Below are 16917 nucleotides of genomic sequence, written 5' to 3' on the forward strand. Positions count from 1 at the left end.
TCTACAGATCCTAAAATAAGCTAGCTTGATATGTTTTTTTCTCCCACTTGTACAATTACAAAATGTTTACATCTAAAGAACCAAATAGCAGATGTGTTTCAAAGTCAGTTTATCTGTTGAGATACAAATTGTTTGACGATTCTGGTGTCTTTGTTTTATTAAACTTGAACTTTCTTTTTTTAATCTTGTCTGTGTTCTCAGTGTTCCCGTGATGCCACCCCTTGGCATATTAAAACATTGGAAAAAAGAACTGATGTGTCTGTATGAACTTATAAAGTGAAACAACAAAATTAAACAACAAACTATCCAGGCAAAGTGGTCCTTGATTTGTTTCTTGCAAGTGTCCTTACCTGAAAACTGAGTTGTGAACTGTGCATGAAGTATGCACTCAATACATTATGAAGTATGCACTCAATAATGTTGACTAATGCACACCTCCATTCTAATGTATTGTCTTTATGTGATTTAAAAGTTTATTATTATTGGGCCAGCTTGATACCTGAGCCGATCCCAAGGACCCTTGAATCTCGCGTGGCTCTGTGGGGTAACCACAATTTTTTTTTTTTTCTGCCAGTTGTTTTGATGTTTTTGGCCATTTTTGTCTTGTATGGAGGTCTTTTTGAATTTTTGAAGTTGTAGTCTTTTTACTGGTCTTGATACTTGATACTGCACTTGACCATCAAGTCGTGTCTATGACCCGACACCTTACAGAGATTGTAAGATTTTGTTGGTCTACCTGTCTGAAAAAGTTGAATCTGCGTATATATCGCCTCACAATAGCTGGAAGTTGATACTGCTTTAGTCACAGTGCCAGGGTCCGAACAATCGTGGCAACGCTGCTAAAAAGGGAACAGTCAGCATGTCTTGTGTGTAGGAGAGCTCATATGACTGCCGATGGGAAACTGTGTAGTCACATGCTTCAGGCATAAACACCTGTCTCTTAAAAGGAGGGCCGGGTGGCCCATGAGTCAATCTGAATTGGCCCACGTGGTGTATTCTCGTGATCTTCACTTTGTTATTTAACTTGGCCTATAACAAATATGGTTAGTACAAAGTAAATCAGGATTTGTGAAAAATGCTTCCTTAAAGTAATACAGGCCAAGTTGCCAACCATGTTTTATTTACCCGTGTGTAGTTGGATATGCTGCATTAAATGAGCTAAATATATCCACAAGGACTGTACCAAACAGCATGACGTTTACTTATTCAGCAGATTTAAAAGAATTCTCAAAACATGGTTGATAAATAACCAAAAATTAGATCATTAGTGGGTAAGCAGTGGAATTTAGTTTTGTTTATGGTTAAGGACGAAGTTGAGCTTGTATATTGGGATTTTATAGCCTTTTTTCACTCTGGCAGGGGGACTGCCAATGGAAACTAGCCTTTTGGCTATAATTGGGTGCATTTGCATTTTAATGTTCATGAATGTACACTGTCCCTCTTGATCAAATACATATATTGATTGATTGGTTCAATTATAAAGGCTTCATTTAAGGATTTTTGGATCAATTTGCAAATAGTGTATTGAAATGAACAGAAGGCTAATTATCTCCTACTCGTCCCTTAGACTACAATGTCACATCTAAAAAATCTTCTGAAAGAGAACAAAACGTCCCAAGAACATCTGTTTTTTCACTGGGAGATATCTCTTATGATCGTGTAATAATTTATGAATCTCGAGTGCCTACAAGAAAGCACGGTCTTGCCGGATTTTAATGACGCTATACATGTCACGTGGTTTGTCGCCCAATCATAAAATAGACCTCCAAAACAAATCTTTCCGAATAAGTTTGTAGGAAGAGCATGAACTGACTCATTTAAGTTCCATACCGGTCTATCAGTGTACTGTCGGTATTTTGATTAATCATGAAGGGAGTTACGCTATTGATTTTCGCTGCCTGCTTGACTGTCGGAGCCAGTTTTAGCTTACCGGTAACCTGCAAGTATCCGCCATCCGTTTGGTGCTCTTCACTTGAAATTGCGACTGAATGTGGGGTAAGTTACCATAATGTTACATTGATGTGTGTAACTACGTTGTCTCCAGTATGACTAATGATAACGCCGTTAGTTATGGATGTGTGCTTTCCTTTTCCCGATGCCCCGAATCGAGTAAGAATGACGTATCAGGCTTAAAACGTATTTCTTTTAGAGACTCCCAATTCTCTTGTCTTACCAACACAATGATATCAGGATCAGATTGTGATCACACAGGAAGTAGAAGGCTATGCATGGGGCTGACAAGTCTCCCCAAGATTTAACGTTGTGTCAATTATATTATTGATATTTTAAATCAGTGCACGGATATAGGCATCATTTTCCCCTCACATTCCAGGTTCTTCGGCAGTGTCTGGACTTCAATAACACAAAGTCGTCGGACCCATCTTCAGTGGGAGTGGCTCTTTACTATGAATCTCTGTGCCCTGGTTGCAGACAGTTCCTAGCTACTCAGCTGTTTCCCACATGGGTCATGCTAGGCGACATCATGAACGTTACGCTTGTCCCTTATGGGAATGCACAGGTATAGTGAAAAAATGCTTATTTAAAAAAAAAAAAAAAAGTATACAATTCTGTTATGTGTACAGTAACTTTGGCTTGCAGTGGAATGTGTAGGCTATGTTTCAGCGCACAGGTATATTTAGCTGAATGGTAAACTACTTGGATCTGGACTTTTATGTTTTTTTTTCTTCCTTAAATAAAATCTCAGGAGTCTGCTGTTGGAGACCAGTATAAGTTCACTTGCCAACATGGAGAGGAAGAGTGCCTTGGCAACATGATTGAGGTAGGTGACTGCCTCGCTCTGCTGAAATGGCAAAATACAGTAATGACTTCTTAATGTTTGCAAGACTTGACACGGTTGCATTCCTTACTATCCTAGACATGCATACTGAATTCAGTGGCCCCTGGACCAGCCTTTCTTATCCTCTTCTGCATGGAGGTCTCTGCTGATGTGGTGAAAGCTGGCCAGGCGGTAAGTGTTTTATTCAGTAAGACCATTCTGTGGTGTTTGAGGCTTGTGTAAGACAAGAGCAGCTCTAGTGAACCATAAATGACCATAGCAGTGTAATCCTCTGTACTAGTTGCTGGCTGCCTGACCCATGTTTCTCCTTCCTGCATGGCAGTGTGTCGAGCTGTACTCTCCCTCAGTAAAATGGGACACCATCATGACCTGTGTGAAGGGTGACCAAGGGAACAAGCTGATGCATGAGAACGCGCTCAAGACTGGTGCACTGAAACCACCGCATGAATATGTGCCCTGGGTGACCATTAATGGAGTAAGCATGAAATAAAGCCGTAATGACGCCATCTTTGCCTGAACATTTCTTTGATGGGCATTCTCTAATGGGCTTGCTTGTTTTCAGGAGCACACTGAAGACATGCAGGACAAGGCAATGCAATCCCTTTTCAATCTGGTTTGCAGCCTGTACAAGGTAAGTTACAGTCTGTGGTCTAGGATATGGGTGTGATTTTTCTGACACACACCAAACAACCTCAACGGCCACGTATGATTTACTCTCTCTCTTCATGCTTCCCCCTTGTGTCTTTAGGGCGAGAAGCCACAGGCCTGTACCCTGGCAGTGAAGGAGAAAAGCAGAAGTTACTGTTTCAACTAGTCAGTTGTGAGACTTTGATTATTAAGTACTGTCAAACATATTTACACATTTTGCAAGTTTTTTAAAAATGGCTCTCAGGAAGATAATCTGAATATTTTAAGTACTTCCCATATTTTTGGGTTAAACACTTTTTAAATGGTGGTGGTGGCTAAATCAATTGTATTAAAAGAGCACAAGACACTGTGTTGATATTTTCTGATTAGCTACACTGTCGCAAACCATTACATCAGTTTTTGAAACACTAGTAATGACATTTGAACAATTTGTTATGCTGATAATTTGGGTGTTTTTATAACATTGAAAAGAACAATAAATAGTTTTGATGCATATGGTGTGATTCATTGAGTATCATCTTGTTGAAGACTTTGAAAAATATATCAAATAAACAATTAAAATGAATAGCAACTACAATGGTGAATACATGTTTGTAATCATTCATGTTAGGTCAGTATTGTTTGGAAATTGCATTACACATTACTACCTTAGGTCCTTGGATATCCAGGTCCTGAAACAGTGGTGAAGTATTAGGTGCTCAACTGTTCACTGTCTGTGCTGAAACTTGATTTTGCAGGGCTTGTATGAGAATAATCTACCCCTTATCAGTTGTGGTCAGATAGTGTTTCCCGATCCATCTCAAAGCTGTGCGCTAAGTTCCACGTTTTCTCTACTCGCCCATCCTGTTTTAAAAACATGTCACAGTGCCTTTTTATCGCTACATCAGAAGTCTAATCAAAAGTTGATCCAGCAATGTTAACAAAAGAGGTGAATCAAGGTGATAACATGCAGTTCTGGGATTGCTCCTGTAATACGAAAGAGGAACACTTGGCGTAGACCATTTTCCTGATAATGACCAACATAAGGGAAGTTGGAGTGCCCTGTACTTTTTTTTAGTATACTGAAACTGTAGCTCAGTAATTTTGAAAGCACCGTCTGTACATGATCCGGTTTATCTAGAATCACCACCACTACTTCTCATTATTCCTTCCTTTTCAGCATATGGTACTAAGGACATTCTCTCTCAAACTGTGTGCTTGTGCATATGTAATCCAACCTTAACACTAACGTGAGGAACTCAAGACAGGATTAATCAAATTTGTTTACACATTTACCCCTTTGGTCTAAGATCATCAAAAAAATGACCTTAGACACTATGATGACATTGTGTATGCCACATGATCGCCTGGCAATTCAAAGTTTAAAGGCAGGTTCTACCAACTGTAGAGGACAGGAGATTATCTGAATGTGTGTACTGTAAGTTATTCTTCAATGATTTTTATATCTGACAGTAGACACCAATAGTCACTGATTTGGTTCTTTCATTCGCATTCCGTTTTCTGCGCAGTTTACCGCATCAGTGACGATTTAACACAACCTAGTCAGCTAGCTACGTACGTACCGGCTATGACGGCGTTGATTTCAATGACAGGGTATGGATAGGATACATAACGTTGGACTTATTCATGGTAGCCTATGGGTACGTTTGAAAAACCTATTGTTTTGCTAACATTTAAAACTGACGTTGTTATATGTCAAGTAAACATGTCTCGTATGGTTAGGTTACATGAAAATAATTGTATCTAGCCAATGTAAGCAGAATTGCTAAGGTTAGCCTTCTCATTCAGCTCAATTAAATCTAATTCCCCAATGTAACTTTCATTTCCAGCTGTTTCAACATTGTTCAAGGAGAAACTAGTTAGTTAAGTGACTATGATCTCCCAGTCCAGTAGGCAATTCCTTGTCCGGCTCGCCGGGTATTGGAAACCTCTTTTCACAGGCAGATATCTCATAGTTACCAACACAGTGAGCTGTGGGGCAATGCTCGGTGCCGGGGACTTCATTCAACAATCAAGGGAAAGAAGGGGGATACCTGACAGACCTCGCGACTGGAATCGCACAGGTGGGAACACACTATCGAACTGAGTTCATGAGTCCCTCATGACCATTCTTTCGGAAGTGGGCATTATCATGGAACGTTATACGAGTGCTAACATGTACATGTCTGGTGTATGTTACGAATGTTTACCCAGTTTCAAATCCCCCCTACACACAAACAGGTTGTATGTTTGCGGTGGGATGCTCGATGGGACCGTTCATGCATTTCTGGTACGGGTGGTTAGACAAGGTCTTCGTGGGCAAGGCTTTACCCGCCGTCATCAAGAAAGTTCTGACCGACCAGCTGGTGGCATCCCCTACTATGGGTTTATGGTATTTTGTAGGTAAGACAATATTATATAAGGAATAACGTCCGGCGTAACCTTGGTAGGTTACAGTTGAAATAGTTCTAATACACTAAGGGCAAGCTGAGATCGGGTTTCTTGCTAATGGCTGATATTAACTGCGCGTTTAAAAATATCTTATATGGTGAACTATTGGGCTAAAACGGAGCTAAGATTTTTAGAGATATGTTTGCGTTCCCTCGCATTCGAAGTATTGCGAGGGAATGCAAAACTATTTTACGCAAATGTAGCACAGAACTCTCTCATCTTAATTTCCAGGTATGGGAGTGATGGAGGGTCACACTGCGTTAGAGGGACTGGAAGAATTCAAAGGGAAGTTCTGGGAGTTCTACAAGGTTAGTGACACACTGAAAGCACCCCCTCTAAATGTATACATCTTTTGCATTGTAAACTATACTATGCATGACGGTGTCTCTTTTTGCTTCAAAGGCAGATTGGTGTGTTTGGCCAGCTGCTCAGATGATCAATTTCTACTTCCTGCCTCCTAAATACCGTGTGGTCTATGTGAACATTCTCACCCTGGGATGGGACACCTACCTTTCTTACCTGAAACATAGTAAGTCAATTTACCCTAACTTCCTCTCTCATTTGGTGCAACAGATATGGTATTCACGGCTGTGGTTTGTACACTTATGTTAACTTGACAAGAACTCCCAGTTGATGCAGAGAATCAGTTCATCAGTCTTGTCATTCTGAATACCACAAAAAAAGATAAGATGAGGTTCATGAGTCCGTTTATATTGACTGAAGTGATGATTGAGTTCAATTTTCTGATTGTCATCAAAAATGCAGTTGAACTTATGATGCAATAAGTCAGCCAGACATTCATAAAGATTGTTAATGTTGCAAGATGGTGGAGTCTTATCGACGCAACTGGCCAGTTTAAATATTGATGTCCCATATTTATTGTGAAATTGCACAACTTTCTTCAAAGTCTGTCCAGCATTTGGGAAGCATCTATAAAACAGCTGAATGTAGAGGCCACTAGGATTGACTTAACTGTGTAGAGTGCCAACACGAACAAATGCCTGATGTGTTCTTTTTCAGGAGACTCTGTCCCAGCAGCTGTAGATCCAAGTGAGGAGACACAAGAGAGGGCAGTGGATGAAGGCTCTTTGTCTCTAGTGAAACCTGCAAAGCTTTAGCTAGACCTAGCAATGTATCTAAGATCTATCAGTTATGAAGTTCGCCAAACATTTCCTTGTTGGTACAATGTTATCACTACAAAGTAGGACATTCTTTGTGTGTCTTTATTTTTATTTTGTGTTTCAATGCCTCAACCCTCTATTATGTAGATGAATGTCTGATACAGTGTTGTATCAAAGTCCTTCACTCCTATGCATCCCTCCAGAAAGGACAACACTCTGTTCACATTTATCAGACTTGTTATATATACACATTATATATATATATTTATTTTAAATTTTGTATTTACTTCATAATGTATTAATTATTTGACAGGTGACTGTGTGATTTAGAAGATTTAAATATTTTTCAATGAGCTCAAGAAAATTATTTTATTAAAATGACTCCAGTTATCTCCACCTTGTGAAATGTATCAGCACCTATTGAAATGTTGAGAATGAATTGTACCATCTTGTGTTAACCACTGCTTGATAGCTTTTGATTGCCTTATTACCAATGAAATACTCCGTGACCAAGTTGTAAATGAGTTCTTCAAGCATATGAAGTGTTTTTGTGTTAATGAACAAACTGAAAAAACTCAGGAAAATGATTTCTTGCTGCCCTTTGGTGTTCCTTATTTTGTGTCTGATAAAACAAATAACAATATTAACTTAAAGTGTTGTGTTTACTTAGAATGCTTCATCTTGCATTGTTCTGAACTTTATAGACAAAGGTTACTCATGACCGATTGACTCTTGTCGATCCTGTTAGGTGAGCTGTATGAAGCTGATACTGTGGCTCTCTGGAGGTAAAGATACACAGTTTATTCATGTGTAGACCTGCAACAACAGCAGACAGTGAGAGACGTTCTTTTGGTACATCAGAAATTTCTTTGCGAGTTGTACTGACCGTATGTGTTGGTATTTCATTAACTGCTTTCAGGATTTCATTTGTCATTTTTTTTCTGACTTGAGGAATCTGTCAAAGAGGTAAGAACTATTATACTAAAGGCTAAATTCTGCTTTTACAAGGTATTTCTTTTGGGTAGCACAATAGGTCATAACTCCTTATCCTTCAGTTATTTCATTATTAAAGTAATGACAGAGTCATAACAAATCCAGGCCCAAGAGAAATACACTGTTGCCAAAATAGTCACATTAAGGTTGTGAGCAGTACAATTACTACAGTAGGATTTATTATGGTGTTGTAAGTTGTTGTAAAATGTAGATGGTCCATGTCCTGTCATAGTCGGGTCTGTAATTCATATGAATGTTTATTGCAGACAGGATCACATCTGATTCCAGGAAGATGAAGCAAAGCTGTTCTCAATCAAAACTCTTTGGGGTTGTAGAGGTAAAGTGTAATGCATTGTAATCAATCGGTTGTCGTTGTCAGAGTTGAGTTATCTTTGATGGTGGTATACGTACAGTATACGCCAGACATGGGTACACACCCCTATGCAATATCACTTACATATGATTCCAAATTGTATCACCTTACAGCAATTGCATTACTTCTAAGTTGAACAGTAGGTTATTTGCTCATATGTAGAATGTCTCCCCAGAAACAGCTGATCTTTGCTGGAGGGGTTGTGTTGCTTTAAGATACCCCAAAGGTGTTATATTGGATTCAGGTCAGGAAACATACTTGGCCAGGTCGTAGTTTTCACTTTTTCCTTCTTTAAAAAACGTATGGGTGATTTTGGCAGTGTGCTTGCTTTGGATTGTCATCATGCTGGTATATTCCTCTTCTACCAGCCTCCTGGAGACTGGAAGTTATCTTGTCAGCCACTATTTTAGTATATCCACAAGCATTCATGGTGCCATCTTTAAATGCACTCGTGCAGCCCCATATCATCACACTCCCACCTCCGTGCTTCACTGTTGGGACTATTCATTCACTCTGGGAGTCTCAGCAAACATGTTTGACCCCATCCCATCGGAGCCAAACAGCTCTTTAGCACAAAACGGCAAGATTAAACTTAGCTAAGGAACATGAAGCTGAATGAGTGCAATAGGTGACCTGTTCAGGTATGTTGCCTGACTTGAATACATGAGATATTTCAAAGAGGAAGGTTACTGTTGTGTACTGTTATTTAAAGAAGTTCCCCTGCATAATTGATTTTGTCAACACCAAATAAAGGCAGGTAAAATCTTCTTCACATAGTAATTTAAAAAAAAAATTGAAATAGTAGAGGGTAGGTTAGCCATTAGCTGTGGGCATTCAACATGCATTACGATACTGGAGGCATCAGTCAAATACATCTGTCAGCCATCATTGGGTTTTTTTCAGCCCATATGGGAAAAAAACATTGTGACAGACTAGCTGTGTGTTGTCACTGAACAATCTTAGGAATGAAACATGATCATCCTTCAACAGATCGCTGGTTTAGATATCCACTATCAGCAAACAGTAGCATGTTGCCCAATGGCACCGAAGACATTCCCCAGTGTCATTGTGTGGCCAAAGGTAAATTTTTGCTGGCTCATTCTTACAAACCAAAATCTTATCCTGAATAGTGGTGTGATGGAACCTCAGTATATTTAATCAGTAACACATCAGGTCTGCTTCTCCTATGTAACTTCGGGTGACATTCAGATTCAGATGAATGGTTGTGCACCTCGACAATTCAATTAACAAATGTACACAGTTGGAGAGCGGCTGGCAGCAGGCCCTTGGCTCAGCTCAGTCTTTGTCCTGTCTGATCTAGAGGCAATGGGATTCTAAAGACAGGTGCCATTTCGAGCCCAACCAGCGATGTACGGTGAGGAGAACCTTCTCTGGACCCCTGCAGCTTCCTCGTCTGCCCTGCCGAACCACTGCACAGTATGCTAAGAACAGACTGGAGGGTCTACTGAGGGCACTGTCCTGTACACCAACCTTCTACATTGCGGTAGAAGAAGGCCAGGACACCTGCACAGACTGTCCACAGGATCCATGGTAAGCCATCAGTCATCATCAAGGTACATCAAGTACACACGGCCCAATACTCTTTATACAACTCACATTCGTTTAAGTGACTGGATTTAAAAGGTGTTGTCGGCGCACCAGCCATATGATATGGGATGTTCTCGTTCAAAACATACACTCATCACCACTAGTAATTAACAATGTCAGTAGGGTATGAAAAGCTTCATCCTGGCAGAGGGGCAGCAGGCAGAACTGCCTTATGATTTGGTGGGATGGATCATCTATCATCTGTGTTAGTAGGTGTAACTCTTTTTTTTGCTGGAGAGAAAGACAAGTCTTGTTTCTGCGATTCAGAAAAGTCAGTCCCTCATATTCGTTTTATTTAACATTAATAATGCTTTCATGTCAAATGTTTACTGGCTAAATTATGAGACAAATGTGATGTCGCTAAGGAGTGACATTGTTATCCTTGAAAAACTGATATGTTAGAAGGTATGGCTAGTCTTTAAAAAATAAAAACAGACATGTGCCCAACAAGAACCGACCCAAAGAATGGACTGATACACAGCCAACCATAAAATCAAGTCTTTGATCTAATCAGATTTGATCTGTTTAAAACAATAGAATTATAAAAAGAAAAATATTTAAGTGTAACTGATTCAATTAATTGAAATTGAAAATGTTTGGCTGTTCAAATGTAGAAACAATGTTTTAGAAAAGCTCTTTAATAGGTAACGGGTTAAATGAGCATCTAAGTCTTTGTACTTTGGTGTTGGGGGTGGGGGGTCACAGCTTTCAACCAACCTTCCATAGGCAAAAAGGCACATAGAGCTAGAGATAATTCTTTATTGAAATTTAAACAAAATATGATAAAATGTTATTCCTTTGATCCAAGATCCAATTCTATAACTATACATTTTGAGAAAAACTCCTGTGGGGTTTTTACCCCTAGAGTTCTGTGTGATGCCAAGGACATGGAAGATGTATAGCACAACAAGTTAAAGGTCAGGAGGATGACGCAAATAGAGAACAGTAGGGGGAGCCAGGTGACCCTGCCAGAGCAGATTAACATAGGGGCAGCATAGCTGAGCCTTACATGGCTCATGTTGGGAAAGTTGGAAACATTTCTGAATCCTGGATAAAAGTGTTTCACACAATTGTCCCAACTTCAAACATCCGGCAAAATAAAGAATGCCCAGATTTTTCGACCATTTTGTTGTTAGAACAAGAGAGTTGGAAAAACCTTGCCCCAAAAAAAGGTTTCCGTTCACGAGGATGTATATTTTGTGAAGTGTTGAATAATCACCTCAGCGGTGTCTGGGTGCTCTCAGGCAGAATGTCATACTGCAGCTCTGCTGTAAGTCAGATGTCAAGGTCTGAGAATATTTTGTACAGGACTTAACTCAGCTGGGAGTCGTAAGATTGCAAGAAAAGAAAAAAAGACCCACTTTTTTCCCCCTGCAGATAAACAAAGCCCCACAGGGGAATGCTTGTATTTGGTGATAGAGAACCATCGTGACAGTGCCCGTGTGCTTTCGAACGTTATCTTTCTTTTCTTTTTATAGTGAGGCCTCTTCATGTGACTGGTAGACTGGTGGGCATGTGAAAAGCAAACAGATTTCTTGGAGCAAAGTTTGGACGTCACAGTGAGTCCGCTGTGCTTTCTTCAGAGCCCTTTGTTGTTGGGTATTGTTGAATATTTACATGTCAGGGGACTTAGAAAGGAAGTAAGTAGCAGGAAAAAGCTTTAAGTGGGTGGCTGCATAGTTGTGCCACGGTTATTTGAGTGTAGTAAATAGGGCTGCCATATAAAGGCAGTGAGAAGGAAGGGCCTTAAAGTTATGTAAACAAAACTGGTTCACAGAGGGAGGGATTCCACTCTGCTGATGGCCTGGTCCATTAACTGCCGACCTAAAGTTGTGTGTGTAATCAAGGCAGTGAAGGACTGGACATGTTTTTAGGCTCTGTGTTTCTGATAAACACGGTTGTATAAGCGGAGACCAAAGACCGAAGGAGAGCGCTCTCTCCCGGGGTCTTGTCAGTACGAGGAAGACAAAACAGCGGGACTTCTTCATCCGCCAGGTCCATCTGAAGGGAAAAGCTCAGGTGTCAAAGGTCTGACCAACCGCTTTGGGGCCATCAGCGAGGTGTCTACAGAGAGCATGGAGGAAGAGCGCACGGTCGGCCGGGCCGCAGTCCTCAAGCTGACGCCCAGATCGAAGGGGAGCTCACCCACCGGCTCCCCCAGGATGTCACCCCGCGACTCCCCCCGAAGCTCTCCGCGCAATTCCCCCCTGCTTTTCCGAAGGCTGATGATGAACCGGAGCATCACCCAGCTGAGGCGCTTCACCGTGGCTCACACACCCAGGTAGTTCACCTTTGACCTCTGTGCTCTGCACTTTGGGGAAGGCCAGGGTCACCGTAGCTTTCACCTCAAGAGAAGAGCGGAGTCAAATGAGTCTAGACAGTGTCGTTGTTTATTCTTCTTTGCCGAGCTCCTCCAGCCATACGAATCTAAGAATCTTGTTCTATTTGCCAGTTACGCAATAGAACATCACAAGGCTGATTTCAAAGCTGTAGATGCAGCCCACCCGACAGAAAGGTGATTCTAAGTTTGAGTCGGTGGTTGCGTTTTCTAGCTTACAATTGCATTTGAAGAGACGATCTGTGCTAAAGCATGAATAAGCTCTTTGTTCTTTGGGAGGATGATCTGTGAGATTTGTTGGCCTGAGGTGTTCATTGTCACTGTGACTTGTATTAAATTGAGCCTCTTGCTTTGCTGCTGCTTTGTACATAGCAATCCATGTTTGAGCCCATCCTGACTGCTCGAGATCACTGGATTTTCTTCTTTTGTTTTGTTAGCCGTAAGGCAACAGGCCTTAATCTAAAGCACCATTTTAATGTGCAGGTATTCAAAGAATTGCTTCCTCATTTCTACATCGCTGTCCTCCTGAGGATTGTCTTGATGTTCTTATATTACCCTGTGTGTGTGTGTGTGTGTGTGTGTGTGTGTGTGTGTGTGTGTGTGTGTGTGTCTCACACATACCATGTTTGGTTTTCCTCACTTGTCTTGTGTGATGACCAAGAGCCTAGATACGGTATGTCTAAAGGGAACAGCTGCCAAATGTAGAGAAAGATAAAGACTCTCAGTTTCTCCCTACCAGTCCCTCGGTCAGGCAGTGGTTTATAGCTCAGAGATAACCCCATCTTGATAAGATGCCTGTCCTTCATTATGTTCTTGCTTGCCCTGCACATGAACACAAGTGTTCCTGTTCACCCTGTCTGTCCTGTCAGAAAAGAAAACCGCAGCTTGTGTGTATCTTGGCGACAAACTGAGGATGTGCAAAATGTGTTGGGAATTGTAAACATGATTTAACCAGTGACAAGCTGTGTCTAAAATCTGTGTTGTCGAGGGTGTGGAGGGCCTCTGCTTACCTTGCTGTTAACAGCCGACAACTGGTCAGCAGAGATGTCGTTTATGAGTTGCCTATAATTTAGCTTGGATCAAGATAAGGATTTTATTGTTATGCTAGCAAGTTGTAAACTCAGTATTTCAATGCTTTTTTTCTATCTTTTTCACACCTGACTCTATGTAGAGATTCAGAGTTCCTTTTGTCTTCCATTCTGTAAACATTGATGTCCGTGAGGATCATGCTAGGTACTGACAGAACCTTTAAAACGGAAAAAGGTTTCTTTCTTTGGGAGAGAACCTACTGTACGTGGTTTCAAACAAAGGAGACGAAACCTGCTGTTAAGATGAGAGATGGCAGGATGGAGGTTCAAACTGGAGGAATTAAACTAACTATGCATCTGTCAAAATGTCCCTGCCAGTTGGGTCAATGAGGACAGCTTCCATTCATATGATCCCCTTTTGTCAGGACAGATGAATGGGGTAATGGAGTTGTGTAGGGGACGATCTTTTGAGGAAGAACAGATCTCACCCTTACCATGAAAATGTGGACGTACTGTTATCTGATTGCATGATCGCATAGTGATTGTGATTCGTACAGGAAATGTGATTATACTGCAGTATCTTCAGGCTAATCTGTAGAATGTTCCATGTTTCTCAAGTGTGCCTCCATTGCGAATGTCGTCATGTGACTTGTGACTTTTTCTTAGGTAGACATTGAGCCTCTGGAGTGAGTTGAGGTGAAAACTGTTAGCGCCATATTTTGTGTTAGCCAAAGGTGTTGAGTTGAAAGAGAACAGATAAGGCACCCTGGCTTGTGCTCTAGCCTCGCAGTTCTCCAGGGTTGTACTCTGTGTCATGTGGCCCGCTGCCTCTAGAGAATGTTTACATCCAGGGCCAGAGTCATCCGCTCCAGCAGAAGTGCTTCAAGCAGCCAGAGCTCTGGAGTTCACCCTCTGCCTGACCCATAATAACTACAGCATGTTGCTGTAAACACTCCGCCAGAGACCACACTTATGTGTCACGCTTTTCTGCATTGCTCATATTGTATTAATCCTTAAGGTAAATTATCAGCAAGAACAATACCAAAAAGACAAGAGCTGCTCTACAACATGCTTGTCATATAGGTGGAGAGATATCTTTGCCGTCATTTGCAAGTTTTTGTACAGGTAGATTTTAAAAAGAAAAACTGTTGTGTTGAACAATTTTCTAGATCCCTGCAAGTACATTCTTACATGATACCAGTCAAAACATTAGCAGGGCCCATTTTTAAAGATACTAGTGATTTTCTAGCACTCACAATTCAAACTTAAGCACACTCTATGAGTCACTATTTATGGGCATGATAACGTTTAAAACTAGTTTGCCCAGAAGAATGCCGAGTTTGAAACAGAAACAGCAGTGAGCTATGTCTAAATATGACTGATTGTTTGTTTGAAGTGCATGCAATGGTACATACCCATGACAAATAGTTGATGTGTTTTAAAGAAACATGAGCATTTCCTATTTTTACCTTCCTAGCCATCGTAGCTGTATGCATGTAGAGATGTATATGTAGCTCATTGTAATATTGGAACCAATTTCTTTGTTGCTCAAAACCCTGTGCTTGTGTTTGTGGTTTGGTGGGACATGTGTTTTGCCCAGAAGAATGCAGAGTTTGAAACCGAAACAGCAGTGAGCTATGTCTAAATATGACTGATTGTTTGTTTGAGGTGCATGCAATGGTACCCATGACAAATACTTGATGTGTTTTAAACCAACATGAGCTGATGAGCATTTCCTATTTTTGCCTTCCTAGCCATCGTAGCTGTATGTATGTAGAGATGTATGAGTAGCTCATTGTAATATTGGAACCAATTTCTTTGTTGCTCAAAACCCCGTGCTTGTGTTTGTGGTTTGGTGGGACCTGTGTTTTGCATGTGATTCAGTGATGAAGCGCACAACAGAGCCAATATGCGATTGCATTTCCGTCCACTAGGGCTGACGCTTCCCATGTTGTTGACACATCTCACAGGTCAGGTGATGAAGAGGCTTTGCGTCAGAGTAGGGCACAGAACTACCCAAAGACGCATGACAACTTTCACCAACTAACAGCTGCCTTTGAAATCGATCCTTTGTCTCCTTTATTTAATGTATTTTTCATTGTGAAAGCGCAGCTGTAAATTTTGGCAGGCAAAGCACCATCTTAGCTGCAGAATCGGTTCTGGCTCGTTAAATCATCCATCTCTTAACAAACTCTTAGCAGCATACGGGTGACGATGCTCAAATCAAACACAAAGCTAGGACTTTCCAGCAATCTGCGTGTAATGGCAACCCAATGCCATTGTCCGTGTTGGTAAATACCCTATAAGCCACGTCCCACTGCAGCCCTCCCTCTATGTATTGAATTTAGCCTGAGGTATAGACGCAACTGGTTGCCTCGTTTGGAAGCAGGTCAGCTGCATGTGTGGGACTAAGTGTGGACAGAAGGGGAAACAGGCGGACAGGTCTATGGACTCATGAAGGAGGAGTACAGGGCCACACCAGGAGACTCATCTGATGTCTCGCATGGTCTTCAGCACTAGTGCCTCGCTGTTCCCCCTCCAGGGTTCTGTCTCTCTCCGTCCCTCCCTCTGGATCCGACTGGTTGGTCTCTGTCTTTTACTCTGCATTCCACTCCTACTTCTGCCTCTCTCTCTGTCTCTATCAAGATATTGTTTGTGGTTCCAGGCCAGATTTTAGTTCCAGCATTCAGGATTCAGAGAAAGATTTGTCAAATATGGAAGGCTGATGGGACTGCACACTTCAGGGAGCACCTGATGGGATTATAAAACCCTTCCCTCTTTGGCAATTTTCTTGGATTTAATTTTCTGTTCTGCGGAGAATGTTTGTGTTTTCTGCTCTAAGCTGTGAATCGATATTTGTAGAGAGTTGATAGTTTGGACAGGATTTTATTGTTATCCCTCTTATTTAACAGTTCTGATTTAAGATTGCCATTTCCTAATTAGGAATGTGTTTAACTCAAGTTAAAAGATTATCTTGCCAGCTCATTGGTCAGCAGCCAAGCTAAGCAAGCTGAACATTTGCTACAGATCTGCCTGGCTGACTGATTTTGGCTATAATTTCAGCATTACTTTGGCTTCAGTTCCCTCAGGCAGAAATGATAAATCTGCATGGTTGATGTGAGCGTGTTCTCATTATATCAGACAGATGACTGAGACTCACAGCTTTACGTGAAAAATCGGACTCTGAAAGTTCTTACATACAGTACGTGCATACAACATACTGCTTATTGTACTATGAAGTTTTGTGTGACTTGAACTTTTGTAGAGGGGCTGTCTAAAGGTCCTCTCATAGCCACTCAGGCTCTGTGTGGCAGAAAACTTCTTGCAGTTTTGTTTAGTTGAAGTTGTCAAAGAGGAGGTGACTGAGCAGTTGTTTCTACAGCCCATGGAGGCTACAGGCTCTGGCAGAACCTGACTGATCTACTTGAACAGAATGTGGATTTTGGGCCATCTTGAGAGATCTATGGATACAGCACCTATCCGTTTCAACAGTTCCACCTTCTTGGAAGCGCAGTGAATCTCTGTATTTTTTTTTCTCAGTAAATTTGGTTGAACATTTAAAGAAACTACCACAATGAATA

The 16917-nt window shown here is 41.2% G+C and overlaps 2 protein-coding genes across 3 annotated transcripts; both read left to right on the plus strand.

The window, feature by feature from the left end:
* The first annotated feature begins 1860 nt into the window (after positions 1 to 1860).
* ifi30a (IFI30 lysosomal thiol reductase a) lies at positions 1861 to 3938 on the plus strand. Of its 2 annotated transcripts, XM_080859554.1 has the most exons (7): positions 1861 to 1995; positions 2333 to 2518; positions 2705 to 2779; positions 2876 to 2968; positions 3120 to 3272; positions 3360 to 3428; positions 3546 to 3938. In XM_080859554.1, the coding sequence occupies exons 1-7, from the start codon at positions 1867 to 1869 to the stop codon at positions 3609 to 3611; spliced, it is 771 nt and encodes a 256-aa protein (XP_080715680.1). In that variant the 5' UTR covers positions 1861 to 1866; the 3' UTR covers positions 3612 to 3938. The 2 variants fall into 2 exon arrangements, with proteins under 2 accessions (XP_080715680.1, XP_080715681.1); XM_080859555.1 differs by lacking the exon at positions 3120 to 3272.
* Positions 3939 to 5046: 1108 nt separating this feature from the next.
* On the plus strand, positions 5047 to 7222 carry mpv17l2 (MPV17 mitochondrial inner membrane protein like 2). The gene is made up of 6 exons (XM_080859556.1): positions 5047 to 5085; positions 5275 to 5508; positions 5666 to 5827; positions 6107 to 6187; positions 6282 to 6404; positions 6896 to 7222. The coding sequence occupies exons 2-6, from the start codon at positions 5319 to 5321 to the stop codon at positions 6991 to 6993; spliced, it is 654 nt and encodes a 217-aa protein (XP_080715682.1). The 5' UTR covers positions 5047 to 5085; positions 5275 to 5318; the 3' UTR covers positions 6994 to 7222.
* The last annotated feature ends 9695 nt before the right edge of the window (positions 7223 to 16917 follow it).

The sequence above is a fragment of the Sprattus sprattus genome, assembly GCF_963457725.1.
Source record: "Sprattus sprattus genome assembly, chromosome: 20".
Taxonomy (NCBI): Eukaryota; Metazoa; Chordata; class Actinopteri; order Clupeiformes; family Clupeidae; genus Sprattus; species Sprattus sprattus.

Coding starts and splice junctions, on each gene's coding strand:
- ifi30a (XM_080859554.1), top strand. CDS start 1,867: ATGAAGGGAGTTACGCTATTGATTTTCGCTGCCTGCTTGACTGTCGGA. Junction 1,996..2,332: donor AAATTGCGACTGAATGTGGG/GTAAGTTACCAT, acceptor CTCACATTCCAG/GTTCTTCGGCAGTGTCTGGA. Junction 3,273..3,359: donor CCTGGGTGACCATTAATGGA/GTAAGCATGAAA, acceptor GCTTGTTTTCAG/GAGCACACTGAAGACATGCA.
- mpv17l2 (XM_080859556.1), top strand. CDS start 5,319: ATGATCTCCCAGTCCAGTAGGCAATTCCTTGTCCGGCTCGCCGGGTAT. Junction 5,828..6,106: donor GGGTTTATGGTATTTTGTAG/GTAAGACAATAT, acceptor CTTAATTTCCAG/GTATGGGAGTGATGGAGGGT. Junction 6,405..6,895: donor CCTTTCTTACCTGAAACATA/GTAAGTCAATTT, acceptor GTTCTTTTTCAG/GAGACTCTGTCCCAGCAGCT.